Source organism: Macrotis lagotis, chromosome 2, assembly GCF_037893015.1.
Source record: "Macrotis lagotis isolate mMagLag1 chromosome 2, bilby.v1.9.chrom.fasta, whole genome shotgun sequence".
In the NCBI taxonomy this organism is placed as follows: Eukaryota; Metazoa; Chordata; class Mammalia; order Peramelemorphia; family Peramelidae; genus Macrotis; species Macrotis lagotis.
Window position 1 is genome coordinate 59,342,056 of NC_133659.1, and position 25,089 is coordinate 59,367,144.

The window sequence follows — 25,089 nt, forward strand, 5'->3', positions numbered from 1 at the left end:
CCTAGATGCCCCTGATGGCATATTATCACACCTTTCAAAAAAAGACAAATATGAAGAAAGATATGAACTGGTGTATAGTGAAGAGTATTCAGTGCTAGGAAAACAACACATACCAATGACTATAATAATGCAAATGAAAGGAACAAAAAACACAAAACTGAATGTTGTTTAATTATGACCAAGCTGGTCCCTGATAAGAGTTAAGAAAATATTCTTCCCTCCCTTCTTCATTCTAGAGGAGTGTCTTGGCATGTGGAATATTATAATACAATGTCAGGGGTAATATTTTGTTGAATTTATTTTATTCTCTCTCTTTTAAAATTTTTGTTACAAGACACAGCTCCTTAAGTTGGGATGAAGAGAGAAATATATTCAGATACACATGATAGGAAGTAAAAAATAAAGGGCATTAATAAAAATAAGATTAGAAAAACACAAAGTGTTTTGTTATATTTGCATTTGATGAAGTATGATTGTACATTATATCATATACTCTGCATATGAATTTCATAGAATTTTGAGGTAGGAAATCAAATACAATTTACAGATGAGAAAAATGGAGCCCCAAGAGGTTTAGACATTAAGAGATCTGCACAAGGTCTCATAGGAAGCAAATATTTCACCAACTGCTAATGATCTCTCTCCCAAATTACCTTGTCTTTATAGCTCTTTTGCATTTATTATCTTTGTGTTTACTGTGTATGTGTGTATATATATATATATATATATACACATACACAGACTCCCCATTAGCTGGAAGATCTTTCTTTGTTTTTATAACTCCAGCATCGAGCACAGTGTCTGGCACACAGCAAGTATATAATAAATGCTCTTGGATCAACTGACCAAACTAGACGAGTTGGGAATTGAGCCAAACCCAAAGCTCTTTCCACTAAAACATATAGCTCATCACCTTAGTTAGCCTCCCCTTGACACCATTAATGTTAAAAAGTCACTAGAAATTCACTGGAGAACTCCATCATGAAAAATTGATAAGGACAAGAATGGCTGGATGCCTGGAAGTTTGGATAAAATGGCAAGTTGTGCCCAACACAACTGGGTTCAAAGAAACATGAAAAAAAGAGGGGGTTGATAAGCAAGAAAGGAAAACCAGGAGTCTACATTCAGACTACTTTCCTCCCTTCTTTACTCTAGCAACTTCTATCCAATTTTGAGAGACAACTCTGCAAAATCTTTAGGTTTCTTGCAGAATGTGAATCTAAGTTGGGTCTTGAAGGAAACCAAGGAAGCCAACAGATGAAAGTGAGGAGGGAGAGCATTCTGGGTAAGGGAGGAAGGAAAGTGATAGGAAAAATGAAGATGAAAGAATGGAGAAAAGACTCATAGAAGATGAGAGAATTTCCATCAGTTACTTTTACCTACTCCACCTGACTGGAACCTGATGTTACTACCCTTTACACACTTCCATGATCTAGTTACATTGGGTCTCCTTGATATTCCTCACATTTCCTCATTTGTCTCCATGTTTCTTCAATAACTGTCCTCCTTGCCTGAAATACTCTCCTCATTTTCATCTGTTGGCTTCCCTGGTTTCTTTCAATATTCAACTTAGATCCTATATTCTGCAGGAACCTAAAGTTTTTGGCATGGTTGTCTTCCAAATTAGATTGTAAGTTCCTTGAAGATGGGGCTACATTTTTACCTTTCTTCATATCCTTGGCACTTGGCACCATGATCACTCTATTTCATTCTCATAGGTTATCTCCCTTTCACCCAACCTAATGCAGTAGATCCTTAACTATTGTCCTGCCACAAATCTCTTCCTTCTCTAGGTCATCTGCCACACACCTACCAAAATGATTCTCCTAAAAATGAAGGTCTTGCCATGTCACCTCCTTATTTTTGTTGTCTCTGGGATAAAATGTAATTCTTCTGTTTAGCTTTTGAACCAAGCATTTTGGCTTTTCTTTTCTAACCAAAAAAACTGATGCTAAGATAACCCAAAAGAAGCCTTTTGCCTGGGCTCACATTACAAACCATTAACTATCTTGTCTCAAACCCCTTTTATGGGCAAACTAGCTTTCTGTGCCCATTGCTTCCATCTCTCTCCTCTCACTCACTTCTCAAGCTTTTGCAATCTCCATATCCTCTGCTGGTTCATCATCTATATAATGCCTCCTAACTCTGGGAATACCCCCAGGCTCTGTCCTGGGCCATCTTCAATTCTCTCTCTGTAGACTCTTATTTGGTGATTTAATCAGTCCCATGGGTTTAATTATACTCTCTATGCAGCTGATTCTCAAATGTATATATTCAGTCTTAATGTAGCTCTTGACCTCCACTCACAAATATCCAACAGCCTATTAGCTATTATTTCAAATCAGATATTCTATAGGTTCAAACTCAACATGTCCAAAAGAGAATTGATAATCTTTCCCCCAAAACCCATTCTCTCCTGAACTTTTCTATTCCTGTTGAGGACATCACAATCCTTTCATTCACAACAGAAATTCACACAACTTGTGCTTGATCATTGACTGATTCACCCCTCATAACTGGTTAGTTGTCGAATCTTGTTATTTCTACCTCCAGTATCTTCTTTTTCTATCACTTTTGCTCTACCTCTTTCCTGATTATTACAATAGCCCAACTGAACTTCCTACCTCAAGTCTCTCCTCTTTCCCAGTCAGGGGCTGCCAAAAAATTTTTCCTAAAGTAAAGGTCTGACCACTCCTTTACTAAATAAATTCTACTGGTTTCCTATTATTTTGAGGATCAAATATAAATTTCTATGGTTTTTAAAGTCGATTGTAATCTGAATATAACTATCTAACTTACACAAATAGTCAGCCAAACTGGACTTTTTGCTGTTCCTCATGTGTGACATTCTATTTTCAGTTTTCATTTTTATTTCATTTTTGCACTGGTTGTCATCCATTCATGGAATGGACCTTACCTCTGCCTTTTGGAATCCCTTGTTTCTTTCAAAACTCTGCTCAGGAGCTATCTTCTTCACCAGGGGTGGGAAACCTTTTATCTGCTAAGAGTTACTTGAATATTTATAACATCATTCTTAAGCCATACAAAATTATCAACTTAAAAATTAATCTGCTATATTTGGTCAAACAATTAATTTACCCTTAAAAAGCTCCTAATTTATTGAATTTCAAGTCCCAACTCTGGTTGCTGTGGCAGCACCAGATCCCCCAGCTCCTAGTAGTGCCTCCTTACTGCTTAAACATTTTATGTTGTAAGCTCCCTGAGGGCAGGTAATATTTCATTTTGCCTTGGTGACTCTAGATGCTAGCAAAGTTTGAAACATAACTGGTGCTTAATAGTGCTGCTTAATAGTGCTTACTGACTGGTTGATATTTGAGACCTGAAAATAATAATTGTCCTTAATAAGATTCACCTTTATATTAGCTAATATACTTAGCTCTAGAGTGTAGATGTTGTTATTCAAAGGCTGGGTTAATGAACTAGAAAAACAATCAGGCTTTTATCCTTCACCAAGGTTTCATCCACTACTCAGATTTTAATTGTCTTCTCTATGGAAATGGATTTGCTAGTGACCTCTCTAGCCATGACCTCTTGTATTCCAGATACACTTTTGCACATTCCTGCAGTAAACTTTGACTTGTTATTGTATTTCAAAATGAAAAGGGAATTCTGAGATTGTTTACTTCACTGATTCTCAAGAGAAAAGAAAAGAATCTCAAAGACCAGTCTGCTTGGTTAAAACTATTTTCATAATACTAAAGTATTTGGATTTCTACTATAGTAAATATCAATAGGTATTATGTACTTAAGCAAAAGCTATTTGTGAGAGTCACTGATAATTTTAAAAATGTAAAGGTGTCTTTTCCTCTAATCCCTTTATGTTACAAATGGAGAAATGGATGTTCCCAGTGACTTGCTGAAGGTCACAGAGCTAATTAATGACAGTTAGTCTTTTATTGTACCATACTATAGTCTCAAACTCAACTTAGACCAAACTGAAAGCTTCAGACTAACTTACATTTCCCTCCTTGTCCTTCAGAAGTTGCTGATGGGTGCAGATACAGAGGCTCAGGTATTCTACCTGGGGAGTCTTCAGTCTGGGAAGACTTATAATTAGTGCCAGCTTCATACCAATTTCACCTGTGAAATTCCTCCGTCTGGGATCCAAAACCTCTATCATCTAGTTCTAACCTACTCTTGCTGACTTTTTCACGATAGTCCCCCTTCATGCACACCCTGTTCCAACCAAATTAGACAACTGCTTGTTCTCATTATGTCTCCCTCCTCTGAGTAGCAGTATACACTGGTATACTCCCACTCCCATCACCCTCACTCCTGTTCCCCCACACACACCTCATGCCCCAAACAGGCTTTCTTCATCCTCAACTTTTAGAAAAATCCTCTCTTCTTCCAAGGCCCAAGTTAAGTAATTTCTGGTCCATGAAGGTGTCCTGATTCTCTTGCTTGGAAAAGAAATTCCTTCCTAAATCACCCATCCTTCTCTGTTTGACCTCTCCTATGTACTCATCACATTCTGACTTTGGTTATACTTATCTTGTTCCCTCTCCATTGTATTGTTACTCCTCAAGTCAGGGGATGGTACCATTTACATCTTTTTTTTTTGGCTCAATATAGTGTTCTCTATAATAGTAGGTGCTTAATGAATCTTTTTTCACTGCTCTGAAGAATGTCTCTGATTCACCTTATTCTTTCTACTTCCATTTTCAACATTATGGTTCAGGTCTTGCCACCTCACACTTGGATCAATGAAACATAACAGAATTCTAGACCCTGTTAATTTCAGTTATATTCCCTCCAATCCATCCAATCCATATTAGTTTCCCTAAAATACCACTTTTTAAAATATTACTTTATCTTTAATTTATGGAACAAAACAAGTATATCTATAACATAGTATGATTAAAAAAGGACTGCGTATAAAACTGCAAATTTATCTTGTCAGTCCCATACTCAATACTCTACAGTGGCTCCCCTACATGGTTTTCAAAACTCTCCCTAGTCTGGTACCACCTATGCTTTAATTTATTTACCAAGCTCCAGGAAGGCTTTCTCCTATCAATCCTTTCTCTTTGCCTTTACCTCCTACCTAGAATGCTCCTTTTTTTTTGTCCTTTGCTGTCTCAATCCTTTTCAATATTCAAGACTTACCTCTTCCATGAAACCTTTCAGGTCTACTCTCACCCACAGTAAGCTCTATTTTTTCTGAATTCCTACTACACAGAAAAGTCCTCTATAATTTAGCATCAGATTATATATTTTTGAGGACAGGTTTAAATATTATACTTTTTAAAAAAAAACCAGTACTTAGCACAATCCTAGAATTATAGTAGACAGTCTGTCAGTTGATTGACTGACTAGAGGTCTGAGGGATAGCTTGAATTATTTTCTATTATTTTACTATTGTAAAGGGACCTGAAGGAAGAGAAAAACAATATCTTCTTGCTCTTGGAAATTCTGGTACCATGGACGGGCCCTGGGTTGGAACTGACAAAGTAGTCTAAGTCTGATTCCACTTATAACAGCTCCACTGAGCTGACCATTCCAGAAAAGGAACCCATGCAGAATGGAGAAGAATAGGGAGAATTTGTTGTTACCACTCTGGCTTCCTCCAATTGAATCGCTGGCTGCCAGGGGAGGTGGGTGTGGTTTGTCCATCAGCATGGCAGAAGAAGAGACCCCTCCAACAGGAACAGAGGGAATGTAGTAAGGACCAGGAACACTGGACACAGAGGGAGGATAACCAGCCTTTGCAGCTTTCCCTGCTTCATATACTGTGAAGAGATGAGAAAAGTAAAGATTATAACCCCAATTAATTTCCCACAACCCTCAAACACACACACACACACACAAACACACACACACCCTTAGATTTATAGTCAACTGAACAACCTAAGGAAATTCCTAGTTTCAAAATTATTTTTATTTTCCATCCCAGAATGACTCATCAGACTCACTTTCCCCACCCCCTTACATTCTTCCAGCTACGTTAAAAGGCAATGATATGAGGAATTATAGTGTTTAGTATCTGACAAAACTGGGTAATTAAATGGCACTAGTACCATTCTAGAAGACCCTGACATGGAAGAAAGCTTCCTCCATAAAAAAACCTGGCAGCTTAGACTAAATCATACCACTAGAATTCTGCTTTAGCCTTTAGAAAGGAGACCCACAATGAGGGATGCTCTTATTTGGATCTTATCCCATTATCAGAAATGAAGAAAAAATGACACTGATTTCTCCTAGGAGATGTCTTAATGCTTTTTTTTTAAGTTTTTTTTTTGCAAGGCAAACGGGGTTAAGTGGCTTGCCCAAGGCCACACAGCTAGGTAATTATTAAGTGTCTGAGACCAGATTTGAACCCAGGTACTCCTGACTCCAGGGCTGGTGCTTTATCCACTATGCCACCTAGCTGCCCCGAGATGTCTTAATTCTGATCATGGAAGATATCTTTTCCTTTAATGGCCTCCAGGTTTTGGTAAGTCTATAGGAATAAGTAGCATTTTTCTAATAGTCTCTATGTTGGTGTAGGTAAGAGGGAAAGGAATGAGATGGTTTTCTATAGCCTTGAGGTCATCGGTGAAAGAGTTGAAGGGGCTTGGATAAACTTTCCCTCTTTAACCTTTCCAACCTCAACATTCTAAATCTACCCTCTTACCTTCAAATTTGTCCTTTGTTGATATCAATGAAAATGCCACATGAAGGAGAAATATATATGGGTTAAAAGACTGAGCAGGAGGGATTGGGTGGGATTATTGGTAAGATCCAGATTAGCAATGAGCCTGGATATATGGCTCCTCAGGATTTTCCAAGAGAGATAAGAATTTGGAAGTCCATTGGGGAAGGGGAAGGAGATTGAGCACAATTCTAAATGTTAGCCTAAAATGTTCACTTTCACTCACATGCCCTAGGACAGCAACAGGAGTCTGGGCAACACGGGCATCTGACGTAGCAACAACAGCTGTGTGGACAGCACTGGCACCAGCAGATTCCCACCAGGAGGAAGAAGAGGAAGACTCCCAGGATCACCAGGCCAACAAATACCCACTCTGGAAACAGAAGAGAAAAATCTATGCTACAGAAAATTCCACTTAAGGAAAATAAATTCTACTTCATGTTCATACTGTGAAACAACAGGTAGGACCTGACAAAGAGAATTTCTCCTAATGGGATAGAGCCCCCAACCCCCCCCAAAACTCTGGAAATGAAGGATACCAAGCCCTCCTACTGTAGAGACAAGAAAAAGGTGTTTGAACTTGTACTGAGAACAACAAAATGACCAACAAACATGAAATTATGCGGCAATGCAGGTGAATTTCATGGTTACCTCTTAGGGAAAATGGACTTCATATTGAAGATGGTATCAGAATGATTATCAGCAACAGCAGAACAACTATTGGGTTGCTCTTTGGATTTTGCAAAGAAGGAAGTTTTAGGGTTCTGTGATTGGTCTGTCTTCCCAGACTATATCACAGTTTGATCTTTATCATTTTGTCTACTCTCATGTATACCATGTGCTCCTATTTATAAATCTGCTTTCCCCTGACCATCACTAATATGAACTAACATTAGTTCAGACTAATTATAAGCCCCTTGAACACAAGGAAGTTTTTGTCTTTGAATTCCAGGGCCTGGCACAGTGCCCCAGTATACAGCAAGTGCTTAGTAAGTGTTTGTTGAATGAATTAATCAGTGACTTTTCAACATTAACAATAATTTATCAAATATCTATGGGTACCAAGCAGACTGCTAGTAGATTAAGACAAAATCTGTAAACAGTTCCTACTTTCAAAGAGCATTAAGGCTAATTAAGGTCACCAAAACTAAGATCCTTCACCTAGGCCATCCTTTATTACAAAATAGGACTGGGGAAGTCTATAATCAGATAAAAATTTCAAACTATAAGGCCACTATCTTATCAGTCCTCTCATTCTTCAGGGAAAGAATCTAAGACTCAGAAGAGTTAACTGACTTGAGATTGAGGACACAAAACAAATTAAAGTATAATTGGGATTTTAATCCAGGTCTCGTGATCTCTTCTCTAGTGGTCTGAGAGTATGGACTGGATGCTATTACCATGTGATGCAAGCATATGACATTCTGGCAGCCAGTACAGCTGAGGGATGGAGTTGATTAAAACTGAGTGATGACATAGGTTTACTTAAATCTGGAGTGTACTGAGATTTGCTCTTTAATGGAATATGAATTTACTCTCTAAGAAGAATCGGGACAAATGGGTGGACATTACAAAGAGATCATTTGGTTTGACAAAAGGGAAAAACCCCACTCCATAATAATGTGGGCTCCCTCAATGTAGAATGGGCTGCCTTTGGAGGTATTGTTTCTCTTTATTGAATGTCTTGGAAAAATGCTTTTATGATCATTTGTCAAGTATGTTGTAGAAGAAGTTATTTGTTTATTTTTTCCCTGGGTCTGGCCAGAAGGTCTTTCCCCAGCTGTGAAATGATAATGATTCTGTGATTCTGATTCTTTTTAGTGTCAGAAGGCATGATCAGAATTATATGACTCACAAAAACTTTGCACCACTGAAAACTGATGTTGTAAAGAATGTAAATGAAGTCTTTTATGCCCACTGGTATCAATATACACACCCACAAATTTCCCTTAAGAAGAATAGAAGCATGGAACTATAAAGTTAAGAAAGTCAAGAAGTCACCAAGACTTGAAGGATAGTTACTCAAATAGTCAAGGACAGAAAGATAAACCAAACAATACTATCAGTAGGAAGGAAGGTTCAGACCCTCTGGGCAAGATAAGCAAAATATTGTGATGCTTTGTTGGGAATAGTGGATGTTAACATCTCTTTGAAACAATGTATGTAAAACTTTCATTTGTGATGTAATGATTTCTGACCTTGAAGGAACTCAGCATGAAGAGTATCCTAAAAGGACATTCATTTGGCACAAATTAGAGTGAATTTTACATTTTAAATTGTCCAGTTAATGGGGAAAAGTCTTTCAGAACTTAATACAGCAAGGAATAAATACTTGCTGAGTAGTATGGAATGTTTTAAAACTTAACACTAAATTCTACTTTTAGATTTTTTTTCTGATTGTCTTACTTCTTTTGACAAAGAAGGTTCTGAAAGCATTGACTTGAAAGATACCTCCAAACAGGAAGCAAGTTAGGGTTAGGGGCTCATATCTAGCCACAGTCTTTCTCTTCTCTTTGCCCTTCACCCTGATGTGTCTGTAATTTTTTATAGTGCAATTTCTGAGCACATTACTTCTCTACTTATGAAATACTTCATTGGTTCCCTTTTACCTACAAAATAAAATAGAAATTTCTTATTCCTGACACTAACTTATTTTTTTCAAACCAATCTCATACTACTTTTCTTTACACATTCCATCCAGGTGGAACTCATCATCCTACCCATTCTGATCTCGCATCCCTCTTTCTTACCTTTGTTCAGCATAAACTCCATCTATCCTACCAATGATCCCATCCACTTGTGAAAGTCCATGCCTTCCTTCAAGGCTCAACTCAGGGGCTATCTTTTCCAAGAGACCTTCCTTCCCCATTCTTCTAAATGAGAGTTTTCCATCTCATAATTTCTCAAATGAAATAATGTATATAAAGTACAAATAGCAAAGCCCCATAAAAATGTCAGCCATTGTTATTCCCTATCTGTTTGTGCAGATGTCACATTTTCCCCAATTTGATAAAAAGATCCTCTAAAGTCTGACAGGGTCTTTTTGATTTCATTTTTGTGCTCAAGCTGCAAGAATATTGCCTTTTTCATAAGTAGGCACTTGATAACTGTTAAGTGGATTTATTTTTAATTTTTGAGGCACCCATCTCAAACTCAATCAGAACCCCTTTGTGGTGCTTCTTGTTTCTTCACTTTATGCTTCAGAAATATTAGGCAACTCTTGGACTATTTGAAGATATCCTTGAAATCTGGCCTGTAGAAGACCTACATGAACAGATGCAAAGTGAAATGAGCAGAACTAGGAGAACACACTACACAGTAATCACAATTGTAAAATGAACAGCTGTGAATGGCTTAGATTCTCAACAATACTATGATCCAAAACAATTTTGAAGGACTTTTGATCAAAAATGCTATCTACCTCCAGAAAAAGAACTGATGAAGCATACTTCTTTAAACTTCTTTATTCTTGCTTTCTTTTTGGTTTGAATTTTCTTTTGCATCATTGGTAATAAGGAAATGTTTTGCATGACTGCATATATCTAATCTATATTCAATTGCTTGTCTTTTCAAAGTGGGGGAAGAATTTGGGACCCCAAAATTTTAAAAATGTTAAAAATTTTGTATTCACATGGAATTGAGAAGAAAAATAAAAAAGAAATACACAAAAAAGAAAAATTGGTCTGTAAGCACTAGTCTTTCTAGTCGTTATCTAGGAAATAAGCATATGCTTTAATTTCCAGCTGCCTTCATCCCTTAAGACAACATACAATGTCAATCAAAAATAGCTTAACTTTGTAAGGTTTGCAAAATTATTTGCAAATATTATTTCATTTCAAATATTATTTCACAATAACTGTGGGGTAAGTTCTATTATTATTTCCATCTTACAAATGAAGAAGCTGAGGTAGATAGCAGTTAAGTCACCTGTGCCCAGGGTCATATAGCAAGTAAGTGTCTGAAGCAGGATTTGACCTCAGGTTTTCCGGACTCTCTATGCACTGCACTGTTCTATCCACAAAAGATGTATGGGTTCAGAGGAAAAGGCAAAAATAATGAATGCACTAATGAGGTTTTAAAAAAATATGTGGGCAAAGTGGTACAAAAGGCAATAATTGGATAGAAGAGAAAACAGTATGGTGATGGGTTTGAGTAAAAGTTTCACTGGAATAAGAGTTGTTTTTATAATAATATAACTTAATAATAACTTTGGTATTTATTAATTTTAGTTGAGACACTGGGATGAATAGACAGACTATGCTCAAGGGTCTGCATTCCTAGCACTGAAGATGTCCCCATCTGAACTATTTTTCTCTTTTACTACCTAGGATTATAGATGGATTAGGGTCTGAAGGCTAATAGACTCTTCCCAATAAACACAGGCCATCCTGAAAAAGATCGTAAACATCTACACAAAAATTGAACAAAAATAAAAGATGAAATTAGTATAGAATGCAGAAGCTGGACAGACGGACTAATAGAATAACAAGTAAATAAGGAGTTAAATGACGGAATACCTGACATAATCTTCACAGCAAAACTTGGCAAGAGAGCAGCAAGCCACCCTGTCCTGCCTAGAAGAGGCAGAAGGAAAAGAAGGAAAGAGGTTACTCCAGGGGAAAATGCTGCCCAAAGCCTGGTCCCTAGCAGCCATGCACCCCAGGCTAGGATACTGACCCACAAGCAGCTTTATTATTCACTGGCACTTGATCTTCTTTGTCCTCATGTAAACCGGGTAATTATCTCCATTAAAAATTTCAAATTAGGAGGCAAGGGGTGAGAGTAGGGAGAGATGGAAGTGGAGCTTTTCTCTCTAATCCATTTCTAGTAGGAGAAAATCTATGCTTTAATACAGTTAGGGACAGACGTACCATCTCTATGGGTCCACACAACACAGATTGTCCCCACTGATACACACACAATCTTCCCCATAATCGTAAAAATCTAACTTATTCACACTCAAACATCTAATCCATATTTTCATGCCTTTGCCCATTCATACAGACGTGCACACACTCATAATTCTATGTCCACATAAAGCAGATGCATTTACACATTCATTTTAATCTTGGGAGTTATCATATCACTAGATGATGCTATTTATGCCTTCGAGACTGAATTCAGTGATTAAAATATTCAAATGCAGAGGAAGGTGAGAAGTAGATGAGTTGCCGACTTCTCCACCCTCCTTCTGCCTTCAGAAATATCTGTTACACACATGTACAGGGGACCGCTTTTCCATATGGCATGCCCAGCTGAGACTATATGAACCCAAGCACTTTCGGTACAGTATAGTGTGACAGATGAAACAGTACAGTATGCCATGGCAGCCTTACCCCTCGGGTCCTTCATAGCACACTGGTGTAGTAAGCAAAGCAAAGACCACAGCAAAAAGACTTGGCCATTTCACAGCAGTTAAGGAAGAGCAGAAGCTGCCTTTTAAACCTTGATGAGGTGACTCTCAAACATGAAGCTATTATTTAGTGACTACTAATCTGTCAAAAACAAGTCAGAGGTCACTATTATGTTTACACATGTGTTACCCTAGACCCAAATAGGATTCTGCTTCATCTCTGTATTTAAAGTGTCCCTACATTTTTGTACCCAAGCTGTGGAATGTCGCTAATGTGCTCTGTTTGTCCAGAAGGCAAGAAACTACAGAATGTCATTCTTTATAAAATTTGTTGTAATTGTGGCTTTATGTGTGAGTATACATTTTGGTATGAATGTACATCACTAGTTGATAATTAGTCAAAAGTTAGGAAATCACTTGACTAATATTAGTAACACATTTATAAAGTGCTTTAAGGATAACAAAATATTTAATTAATAACAACGCTATCAAGCTGGTAATGCCAATATTATTCTTATCTCATAAATTAGGAAATTCAGTCTCAAAAAAATTCACTGACTAACCCATATTCATCTAGCTAGTAAATGACAGAGTTGAACCATATCCAATAATCTCACTCTACTACTCCTATCTACAAACAACCTAAGGATGGCATCTGTCATCTCTAGAGGCATCAATCAAACACCAAAGCAGATGTTCATTGCTCTTGAGAAAGAAATAAGTTATGCTTGTGTTTACTTTTTAGTGGTCAAGACAAAGGATTATAATAACTATTACTAATTATCATAGTTCATATTTATGCCCTTTTGATACACTGACATTCCAAGGAGAAAGTTCATGTAAATAGGTCAACATAATTTAGAAAAGAACATCAAATGTAATTTTATTGGCAAGTATTAGCTGGTTTTCAGACATTTACTTTAGAATATGAAATGTAAACTAATGGAGGACAGGGACTCTTTTTTACTTTTTTTACTTTTAGGCAGTGCTTGCTTAGCACACAGAACTGGGTACCTGCTTAGTGTTTGATAAGTAAAGGTTTCCTTCTTTTTTTTCTTCTGATGTGTGTAGACATGCAGATTCTTCCCCATATATGTTGCCTGTTTGTGTGCATACATGTATAAATTGACAGACAGATAAATGGACAGAAAGATAGAGTAGATAGATGGAAGACAGATAGGGATAGATTAGAGAGAAAGATAGAGAGACAGTCATACAAATTAGATAGACAGACAGAGAGATAGATGGATGGACGGATAGATGGAAGTTCTGACATTAGCAAGCACTATGCTCTCAAACAAATCAATGAACTTCTTTAAGTTTGTTATTCTCTGTAAAAGGAAGGTGGGGGAGGAGTCAGATAAACAGTAAGGTCTCTTTCAATTATCATGTTCTATACTCTCTGTATGTATATGGGTCTAGAGACTTATCTCATGTACACAGGACAGCACATATAAATATTTGCCTACAAGATGAACCCATGTCCATCCTGATGATATAGTGACTGTACCAGAGAGATGCTGTAGATGCCTGTGTTCAAATTAAAATTTGAAAGCTAAAGTTTTATATGAGTGATATAGGATATATAATGTGTACATATATATATGTATAGATCTATATAAATATATGTTCATATACACATACATGCACTACCTATATATTTGTCTTTATGTGTGTATATTCACACAACTGTCAAATACACACACCTTTATAGAGGTTCAGAGAAGAGAGACAGGAGGAAGGAAGAAGCAGCCTGGGGCTCACCAGGCCAGGTTGGTGCTAGGGACACAGAACTTTCGTCTCTCCTCCTATAACCCTCTTACTATAACCAAGCTTCAAAAGGAAGTAAGAAATCTCCCAAGAGGGCCCATGTGTCAGCAGCTCTGCAGAAAAATGTGGGGATCCAAGTGGCTTCAAAATTCTGTACTCCACAGGATTTTGGGGAGAGCAGGCAGGTAAACCCTGTCCTGCCCTCCACCCATCTATAGCAGGGACTGACAAGATAAAAAAATAGTGATATATGTAGGACAATAGATATAGGTAGACATAGAGAGAAAAAGATACAGACATATAGACAGATGAAAAAATATACAGATGTCTCTGTCTCTAGCTCTACTTTTATCTCTATATCTAGACAGAGATACAAATACAAAAATATACTGGGATAGTGAAGGGGTGGAGGGGATGTTAGCAGCATACCTGAGTCCTGCTATCTTCTACATAGTAATTTCTTAAAAGAATGAGGAAAATATAAATATAGCATATAATAACATTATATATTATATAATATATGCATACATAAACCAAATGAATAATGTATAATATATGATGTATTAATGATATATGACTAATAGCTATCTATTATAATAATTTATTATAATATTTATGACACTACTATCAATAATGATATTATATAGCATCTACATTGTACTAAGCAGTTCACAAATATTCATTTGATCCTCACAATGATCCTGGGAGACAGGTGTGGTCATTATCCCATTTTAGAGATAAGGAGACTGAGGCAGGCAGTCATTAAGTGATTTGCTCAGGATCACACAACTAGAAAGTGTCTGAAACTAGATCCAATATCAAGATTTCTTGCTTCCCGGTCCAGAGTGCTATCCACTGGACCACCTAGTTGCAAGCATGTATATGTGCACACATATGCAACCACACCACATGTAACACACCTAACCATATGTGCATCATGCCATCTATATGCACACATATTTAAATATGCATACTTAATATACTCACCATATAGTATAGCATAGCTGTATATACTATGTGTTATATAGACACATACTTAGAGTATATTATGATTATATAATTAATCATTTTGTTACACATTTGATTCATAGACACATATGCAGCAAAGTGGGTCAGTGGAGAGAGCTTGATTCTAAATAAAATGCTCTTTATACAATACCTCTCTTTCTCTCTCATACCAGAAGTAAACTATGCATGCATTATTAGTTGCATAGTCATATACTTTGCATATATCAAACAAGTATGAAGAATATAGCCTATACATTATCATTTCTGAAAAGGATGGATAATATACAACATATTACATATTTTTCATTATATATCATATACAATTCATATAATTCCTTTTAAAACAGTATACTACACATGTTATATATAGTATGTAATATATTATCTAATAATTGGGTGATATAATATTCTGCATATTATAATTATGAAATAAAGTATAATACTAAATACATAATACATATATACATATATGTATATATGTTCTTTTAAGAAATTGTTACATAAAATAATTCATGACAAAAATGTCACCAGCATATACATATCCTCAGAAAGGGGTTCACAGTCTTAGAACTCATATGTACCTTAAAAGTACCATTTTATAGAAGAGGTAATGAAAACCCAGGAAAGTTAAGTGATTTGTCCAAAGTCATGCAAATATTAGAAAGCAGGGCTATTATTAGATTTGCACACAAGTCTTTTGACTCCAAACCTAATGCTCTTCCTTCAGCACCATAATCTACTTTCTCTTGTACCGGAAGCACACATGTTCATACATTCTTAGTTGCATAGTCATTATAGAAATATACTTTGCATATAGAACAAGCACAAAGTTTATATATTCTCAAAAATTCCATGTTTAGCTTTCTATCTTAGTTGCTTCCTGCTAATTAACATGCTGCTTGGAGTTTTACAAAGTTTTCCCAAATTTGAATGCTTTTGTACATACATAAGGATCAGAATATTCAGAAACTTTCTCTAATGTATCATCTACTTCTCTATTCTGTGTCTATAAGATTACAATCACTACCATCAGCAAAGGCTTTGCAAATTCCAAAATAGGTTTCCTCATTTTTATCTTTCTCATTCCCATTTTTGAATCTAGGTAACACTATATTTTCTACATATTAACATACAGAAGAAGACACATAATGTGCAATCTATATCCAACCTAATTGCATATGCTTGCAAAGCAAATATATATTTTGTTGTTGAGTCATTTCAGTTGTATCCCAACTTTCGGTGATCCCATTTGGGGCTTTCTTGGCAAAGACATTGGAGTGGTTTGACATTTCCTTCTCCAGTTCATTTTACAGATGAGGAAATTGAGAAAAACAAGATTAAGTGACTTGCCCAGGGTCATGAAGCTAGAAGGCCACAGGCCTGGTGTACTATGCGATGTATATACTAATATATTCAGAATATATTAGTATATATACATACACACATACATATGTTTACATATATATTAATAGCAATATATTTATAATCTGTATTAGTAGTATATGTATAAATAAATTTGTACATGTCTATAATACATATATGTATACATGTATGTATGTATACATACATGTTAACTGTAAAGGATAATCAAAACAATCTATGTGCATTGGCTGTAATGTATCCACCTAATTGCTTTTCACTGTCTTAGGTGATGGGTGCCATGATGCTTATCTTCTAAATCTATGCCTGATGTCACTAACTCTTATTAGCAAATCAACTGATCAACCAATCAGCATGTATTAAGTTCCTAGCTACGTGACATAAGAAAAACCATGAAAAAGTATATTCCTTTAAGGGCTCAACATTCTACAGGTATAGCTAACCAAGCTCCACTTTTTGGGACATGGGATACTAACATGTATGTGGTAACAAGATGACATATATCAATAGATACATAAATTCTTGACATTCAAGGCAAAATTTTTACTACTTATGATTTATGACTTGTATCCCAAATATATAATGATCATTTTTTCTTTCTGCATACAATACACAACATTTAGAATCCATTTATATAAACCATCTTTTTACAGAGTTGTTTGTTTTGCATAAGTAAATGCCTCTACATTTATGTTAATTGTTTTAGAATATAAGGTCTAGCAGGGGAAGTATTTTTTTTTAGGGTTTTTTTTTTTTTGCAAGACAAACGGGGTTAAGTGGCTTGCCCAAGGCCACACAGCTAGGTAATTATTAAGTGTCTGAGACCGGATTTGAACCCAGGTACTCCCGACTCCAGGCCGGTGCTTTATCCACTATGCCGCCTAGCCGCCCCCAGGGAAAGTATTTTTTATGTTGTTGTTCAGTCATTTAGTCATAGCCAACTTTTTGTGACCCATTTGGATCTTTTCTTGGTAATGATAACTACAGTAGTTTGCCATTTCTTTCTCTGACTCATACAATTGAAGAACTGACTCAAACAGACTTAAGTGACATGGCCAGGGTCAAAAAGCTAGTGAGTGAGGTTAGATTTGAATTCAGGTCTTCTTAGCTCTCCATCCAATATCTCCATCCAAGTATTTTTTTTAGCACTTAACTAAAATTACTCTTTCCAAAATGATTAGTGATTGTCTAATTACCAAACCCGATGGCCCTTCTCAAGTCTCAGCCTTCCTGACTTATCTGTAGGTCTGTCATTTTTCATCAGATTTTCCCCTTGGATACCTCCTTCTCACTGAGCTTTCAATCAATTAACAAGTCATCATCAAATACCAATGTGACTCTACTTCTCTCTCTTTGTTCTGACCATTTCTTCCCACTTTGTTCTGCTGCAGCCTACTCATCACGGGAGTCCCTCAAGGCTCGCTCTCTCTCTCTCTCTCTCTCTCTAAGTTTTTGCAAGGCAATAGGGTTAAGTGGCTTGCCCAAGGCCACACAGCTAGGTCATTATTAAGTGTCTGAGGCCGGATTTGAACTCAGGTACTCCTGACTCCAAGGCCAGTGCTCTATCCACTGTGCCACCTAGCCGCCCCTTCAAGGCTCTCTCTTCAGGCTTCTCTCCTTGCAGTCTATCATGGGGTGATCTCATCAGTTCTCATGAGTTCAGTTATCATCTGGGGCAGATGGCTCTCAGATCTATACACCCAATTCAAGCTCCAGTCTTTCATCACTAGTTGCCTCTTGCACATTTCAAACTGGATACAAACTGGATTTCAAACTACAGGCACCTCAAACTCAGTGTGGAAAGATTATCTTTCCTTCCAAACCCACCTCTCTCCTCTTTTTTCTCTTTCTGGATCCAGTCTTCCAAGTTCATAGCCTGGATGTCATCCTCTATTCTTTATTCTCACTCATACCACACAGCCAATCAGTTGCCAACTTTCTGGTTGATTTTACCATCACATCTTTTACATAAGACCTCTTCTGACTACTCATATTGTCCCTACCCTCATAATCTTTCTCCTGGACTATTGCAATAGCCTCCCATCTAGCCTCTGCTTCTTTCAAGTCTGTTCCGTCTTCTAACCATTATCTATACAGTCCACAGAGTCCTTTTCTTGAAGTGTGGGTCTGACCTTGTTATATTTTGATAAACTTATTTTAATTTAACAAGTGGTTCCTTATTATCTCTAGGGTACAGGATGTCCTGAAGGTCTAAATGTAATTTTAAGCTTCAGTAGCCTAAAATTACCTTAAAACTTTGGGGACATTTCATATAAATTCCATTTTTTTTTCACATAAAATTCTCTACAATCTGGCCTATCAGACTGGCACAACTCCCTTCCAAACACTCCATGGTCTGGTCATGCTATCTCCATGTTATGCCTCAAACATGATATTCTATCTCTTGACTCAGTTCTTAGACATTAGATCCTCCCTCCCTCCCTTCCTCCCCCCGCCCCATCCCGGCATGGTATCTCCCTTCTTCCTCATTTTCTACTTTCTGCTAAGGCCTTCTTCCTCTTCAAAGATAACCTTCTATCTAGTTTTATATAGGTTTTAGATAAGACCTTAAGGGTACAAGTTATTTTTCCCTATTTAAATGTAAGCATCTTAAAAGTAGCGATTATTTTGTTTGTCTCTGTATGGTCAGTTTTGTGCCTCAGGCCTAAACATGGCATGATAGTTGGCTTGGTTAATTGTGGATAATAGTTAATAATGGCTAGCTGGCTTAGTTCATTGTCCTTAGTGATAGTTTTTAGTTTTTGCCACTCGCAGTGAATCATGTAACTCTGTAGCTGGAAAGGATCACGTAGCTCAAACCACAGAACCGCACATCTAAAGCCGAAAGGGACCTCGGGGTTGTCTTGACCAAACTCCTCCTATTTCAGATGGGGGAACGTGGCCTCAGAGTTTGTGTGCTTTGCCTGTGCTCACAGCAGCAGAAGAGGGAAGAGGTGAGGGAACGGGTCCCCCGGCTCCCTCTGGGCTACAGTCTCGCCAAGGGCCCGGCTCTCCTAGCTCCCAAACCGGGATTCTTTATATGCATCATCCTAATGTAGGCGGTCTTCATCTGGAGTTTGTGAATTTAAGCATGTTTCTTATAGCTATGTATAGGTAAATGCATATGTGTCTTGTATCTATTTGTGTGTGTGTGTGCGAGTGTGTGCGTGTGTGTGTTGTGGTTATATTTCAATATAACAAAACTTCCTTTGAAATTCGGTATATTTTATTTTATACATTAGAGACCATTCTAAGAAGGACTCCGTGCACAGGCTTCGCCCGTGTCCCCGCACGTGTGTTGCGGCGTCCTCCGCTCGCGGGGTCTCCTGCGGGGTCTCCTGCGGGGCCATCCCGCGTCTCCTGCGGGGCCATCCCGCGTCTCCACCGACTAATACACAATAAAGACACGGAGAAGAGGCGCTCCGGGAGTCCCCCCTCGGGCCGGAGCCGGGGCCGGGGGCGCGGTGGGCGGCTGCCGCCCCTCTCAGGGCTCCCCTAGCGGAGCCCCCCACCCCGGGCCCCCTCAGCAGGCAGCGCGGCTCAGTCCAGGGCCCCTTGAATGGCCGCAGCTGGCGGGGGCGGGGCGGGGCCGTCCCGGGCCTCACTTCCAAGAATCCCCATTCTTTCCTTCCTCGGGACCCCCGCCCCCTCCTCATTCTCAATCCCGTGAAAAGCCGGGCTGGCCCGGCCGCTCCGCTTGGAGCCTGCGGTAACCACGGCAACGCGCGGGGGCCGCCTGAATGCTCTCTAGGGAAGGCCCGCGGGACCCCTAGTTACAGCCCAGGGGACTAGGGCGAGCCGTGGGGCCTGAAGCCGGACCTGAATTTGGGGGCCGTTTATCCAGGGACCATGCGCTGCCGCTGCCACCACTGCCACCGCCACCATCACCACCACCACCAGCACTACCACTGCCACTGTGGCCACCACCACCTCCTCCACCACCACTACTAACCACTACCACTACCATCACTGCCACTAGCACCACCATTACTACCACAACCACCACCACTTCCACTAAGAATAGGAATAGAATTACCTCATAGGTTTGCTGTAAGGAAAATGCTTTGAAAACCTAAATGTATTATTTAAATGTGAGTTGTTGCTGCCCCTGTCCCCATTCATCGGGACAGGCAAAGAAAACTTCTGGTTATGTATTAAAAAGAAAAAAATGCATGCTCTAGAATTCTCCTCTGAGTCCTAGATACTGGGCTCCCCTCAGGATGATTCTCCCTTAGGCTATATTAAGAAACAAGGGATTTAAGCAAAGTTAGCAGTGAGAGAAGGAAACGTGAGCATTAACACTCTTTACTGGCAGATGCACCGACATGTGTGTGCTTTCCGAGTAGAAAAGAAATTCAGGTCATGCAGTAAAGGGAAGAGCTTAACCAGAGGACCTGAGTTCAAATTCTACTTCTGCCATTTGCTACAGTATGACCCGGAGCAAGTCTTTTGCAATTTATTCAATTGCACAGCGAGATGGTGTTGGCTTAGATGGCCCCTATACAGGTCCTCTGTAAAAAGCTAAACAACAGGAACTTCTATTCTGTTGCATTAATTCACTGGCACTGATGGATGATAAGTTCCATTTTCCAGATTCAAAACATGGATTACATTTGCACCACCTACATCTCAAGGTCACAAGACTTGTAGAAAAAGTATTTTGTAAACCTTAGGATGCTTTATAAATAAGTGACACAGATATACTATATATATATATGTATATATATACACAAACACACATATATAAACGGACATGCTTTATGAATAGCAAAGACATAAATTTTATTATGTATATACAGACATATATATATATATGTATATATATGCTCACATACTGACATATCTTACTTTTTAAACTTCAAAAGATTCATTGGTGACTACCTCCCACCTCCTAAGTTAGCTTTCTATACCTTAGCAGATGGCATCCTGAGCCACCAGAGCCAAAAACAATTGTTATCTGGTGGCCAGCCCTGTGGTGATAAGTCTGTCCACATGATAAGTCTCACATATCATATGAGATTAGTCTTCAGACAAGAGAGGCATATTATACATGGCATAGCTTTTTGTTCCCCTGTGACTTGGCATAGTTTTTTTCTTTTTAAGAAGGATTTTTATTTTGAGTTTTACAATTTTTCCCCTAATCTTGCTCCCCCCCCCAAGGCAGACTGTTAGTCTTCACATTGTTTCCATTATATACTTTGATACATTGATCTCAGTTGAATGTGATGAGAGAGAAATCATAACCTTAAGGAAAAAAAGTATAAGAGATAGCAAAATTACATATATTTTTTTCTAATTTAAAGGTCCTTGGTCTCTGTTCAAACTCCACAATTCTTTCTCTGGATACAGACAGTATTCTCCATCAGAGATACCCCAAAATTGTGCCAATTAATTGTTGCATTGATGGAATGAACAAGTCCATCAAGGTTGAACATCACCCCCATGTTGCTGTTAGGATGTACAATGTTTTTCTGGTTCTGCTCATCTCGCTTAGCATCAGTTCATGTAAATCCCTCCAGGCTTCCCTGAATTCCCATCCCTCCTGATTTCTAATAGAACTATACTGTTCCATGACACATATATGCCACAGTTTGCTAAGCCATTCCCCAATTGAAGGACATTTACTTAGTTTCCAATTCTTTGCCACCACAAACAGGGCTGCTGTAAATATTTTTGAACAAATTATGTTTTTCATGATCTCTTCACCCAGTGGTGATATTGCTGAATCAAAGGGTATGTACATTTTTATTGCCCTTTGGGCATAATTCCAAATTGCTCTCCAGTAAGGTTGGATGAGTTCACAGCTCCACCAACAATGTGTTAGTGTTCCAGATTTCCCACATTTGTCAGTTTTTAAAGACCTCATGGTTCTCTCCAAAACAGGATGGAGCTATTAGAATAGAAATTCAGTGGAAGGTGTATGTATGTGTGTACATACATGTAATACACATAATATAATACACACACAATTGTGTACATACACATATAGAAATAGAAAATTTTTAAAAGAACATAAAAGTTAATAATTAAGTCATGGATAAGTTTAGGATCCTACATATAGACTGGGGGTTCACCTGCCATCAGTTAATTCATTTGCTTAAGAATTTTATGGATAGGCTGAAAGATTAAATTCCCCAAAGCATATGGAAAAGTTTTTTGATTAACTCTATCACATATTACTTTATCAGCAATAACTAGAATTACCACCTATATTTTTCAATCACGTTCTTTATAAACCCTTGGGTCTCTCATGACACATCTCTTAGTTATCAGTTGCTAATTTGTATTATATATTACATGTGCATATGTGATAGAACCCCCTATTAAGTGGTGACCTCCATGAGATCAAGAACAGAGTCTGACCTCAACATATCTCCTCCAGAACCAAACCCAGTGCTTTGCCTACCACGGATATTTATTTTATCACTGTTTATAAATTGAGTTAGTCTTTCATCCAAGAATAGCCTGAATTTTATCTTGTTTTATTCTCTCACGGTTTCATTTACGAAAAGGCAAGAACAAGAGTCACCACAGAATTAGAAGGTACAGAAGGGCTGAAATCTGCACATATGGAAAGACATTGAGACCATGGATCCAGCAAAATATCTCATATCTCTTACCTCTCCTAAAACAGGGATGTCATTCAACAAGTGATAAACCAAAATTTCTAGAACTAATTTACTAAAAGAATAGTTTTTAAATGTGAATGTTTTGGCTAAACCACACATGATGATCTGAGGATAAAGATGAGTTGAAGAGATGCTGGATCAAAACAGATGATGTGAAAGGCTGGTTTGAAGAAAGATGAGAGTGCATATTAGTATCAGGAACTAGATGGGGAGAGATGGGGAAAGATGTTCATGGCAAATATTAGGCATTTGAGAAGAAGGGGATGGCAGTGTATAGGTCAGAAACTATGTATGAGGGAGTTGATGGTCTATAACAGAAACAAGGTTTAAAGGGGTGAAGATGTGAAATTTCAAACCCAGAGAATGAATAGGGAGTCTGTGCTAATTAAATACAGAGTGTGAAGGGAGGGGAGAGGGGGAGAGAAGGAGAGAGAGAGAGAGAGAGAGAGAGAATGAATGAGAATGATGGGAGGACAGTATGATAGAGGATGATGATGGGAATATGAGGGGAGACAGGAGGCAAGGACGACAAAGGATGAAGTAAAAATCTAAAATAGATGAGACCATACATTGGTGGACAAAGGGAGCTTATTCTCCAGAGGCAAGATGAAGAAAACTCCAGGTCATGGAGTTAGTTCCCAAGTGTCATCATCAAACATTTCTCATGAAATCCCTAATCATATGGGATAGATCAGGGTTCATTAATTACAACTTGGTTATTAATGCTTCAAATACTCTATTATTAATGAAACCAGGATGAAGACACTTTTTTTCATGACACCAAGTTATTGCCTTAAGAAAACCTGAATCCATGGGTTGTAGCAAAAGACAAAAATGGGTGATTTGCCGCCAGGGGCCCTGCACCTGGTGGTTGCCAGGAAGGGGGAGAGAGGGGATTCTCCACTGATGATAGATGACCTTGTTCTGACTTTACTGAAACCTTGATTATGGGTTCTAAATCCACCTCTCAACTTCCAGTTCTTCCTTTTAATATAACAAAGTAAGGTAACAAAGTAAGGAAGCTTGAGAAAGATAGAGGTGGTGTGGGCAGCATCATGGACACTTTTCACTAACTTCTATCTCTTCTCTTGGGGACTCAACGGGATTATTTCTCCAGCCCTGAAAAGTCTGAGGGAAGAGATGGCTGTATTAGACATACAAAGGAAGTGGGGGAGGAATAGTATGTCCTTGTTTCCATCTCCTCTTATCTGATCAATATGTCTTAATGGAGTCAGAGAGACAAGGCCCTTCTGGAGCAGAGGACTCCAAATCCTAGATCAGATGTTCAAAACAAAAAGGTATTAAGACTGATTAGGAGAATGTGGCCCTATAATTCATTCTTTCTCTCCTCTGCCTGCAGTAAACTTTTGCTTTCTTCTCCCCCAGTCTCTTTCCCCTCCTCCTCTTGGTTTGTCAATCTGAGGGAAAATCAGCAGCAGCCACTCTCCAAGATCAAAGTTTGAGCAGGCAACAAAGACCTCTGAGGAGGCTGTTGCCATGGGAACTCTCCTAGCCGAGGCCTTTTAAATCTGCAAATCTCCTTTGTTTGCATCAGTGGGGCTGGGACTGGCAAAAAAGAGAAGGGGGGGCACCTTGGCAACAAGTCGCCTTTCTAAACAGTAGGAAATAGAGTAACGGGGGTGGGAGGTGGGGACAGGGATTCATAGGGAAGTAGCAGCAGCCCCTGGGTGGTAGGGAAGAAGTATCTGGCAGAACTTGGCAGAGCCATAGGGAAGAAGCTCTCTCATGGAAGTCACAGGGGCAAGGCATACAGTCTCCCCTTGCCAAATGATTGCTTATGATGTCCTTGGCTTTTAATACTAATGGGTGGAAAGGTCCACTTTAGCCCAGAAAAGCACTTCCTAAAATTACAAACAGCTCAAATTTGGAGGAAAAGGTAATAAAAAGGAATGGGCAAACCTGACATGATTCACCACTTTTCTAACTGTTCTTATCCAGGTTATCCCCATTAGGTTTCACCTGATTCATAGTGGAAGGAGAGAGGAGGGAGGAAGAGGGCAGGGGAAGGGGAGAGGGAAAGGAAGAAAGGGAAGATGACAAGGAAGAGGGGAAGAAGAGGGAGGGAGGAAAGGAAGGGAGGGTGAAAGGGAAGGAGAGGAAGAGAGGGAGGGAGGAAGAGAGAGAGAAAAGCTACAAAACAAATGTAGAATATCCCTCCAATACTATTTTCATGTGGAACAGTCTGTTCTAGTCTAGTTTCTGTTTATAAGGGTTTAAAATGGTCATACTTAATCCAGTTTATGGGAAAGGATTGAACTGACCTATATAGATGC

The 25,089-nt window shown here is 38.4% G+C and overlaps 1 protein-coding gene across 4 annotated transcripts in view; it reads right to left on the bottom strand.

The window, feature by feature from the left end:
* Window positions 1-25,089, bottom strand: part of ILDR2 (immunoglobulin like domain containing receptor 2) — a 99,589-nt gene that overhangs the window by 23,969 nt on the left and 50,531 nt on the right. For 3 of the 4 annotated variants that reach the window (XM_074221902.1, XM_074221900.1, XM_074221899.1), the window contains exons 4-6: window positions 11,173-11,229; window positions 6,882-7,028; window positions 5,577-5,753 (exon numbers count right to left, since the gene is read on the bottom strand). In XM_074221902.1, coding sequence (XP_074078003.1) covers window positions 5,577-5,753; window positions 6,882-7,028; window positions 11,173-11,229 — 381 coding nt within the window. The remainder of the gene's footprint in view (window positions 1-5,576; window positions 5,754-6,881; window positions 7,029-11,172; window positions 11,230-25,089) is intronic. The other variant, XM_074221901.1, reaches the window with a different exon arrangement.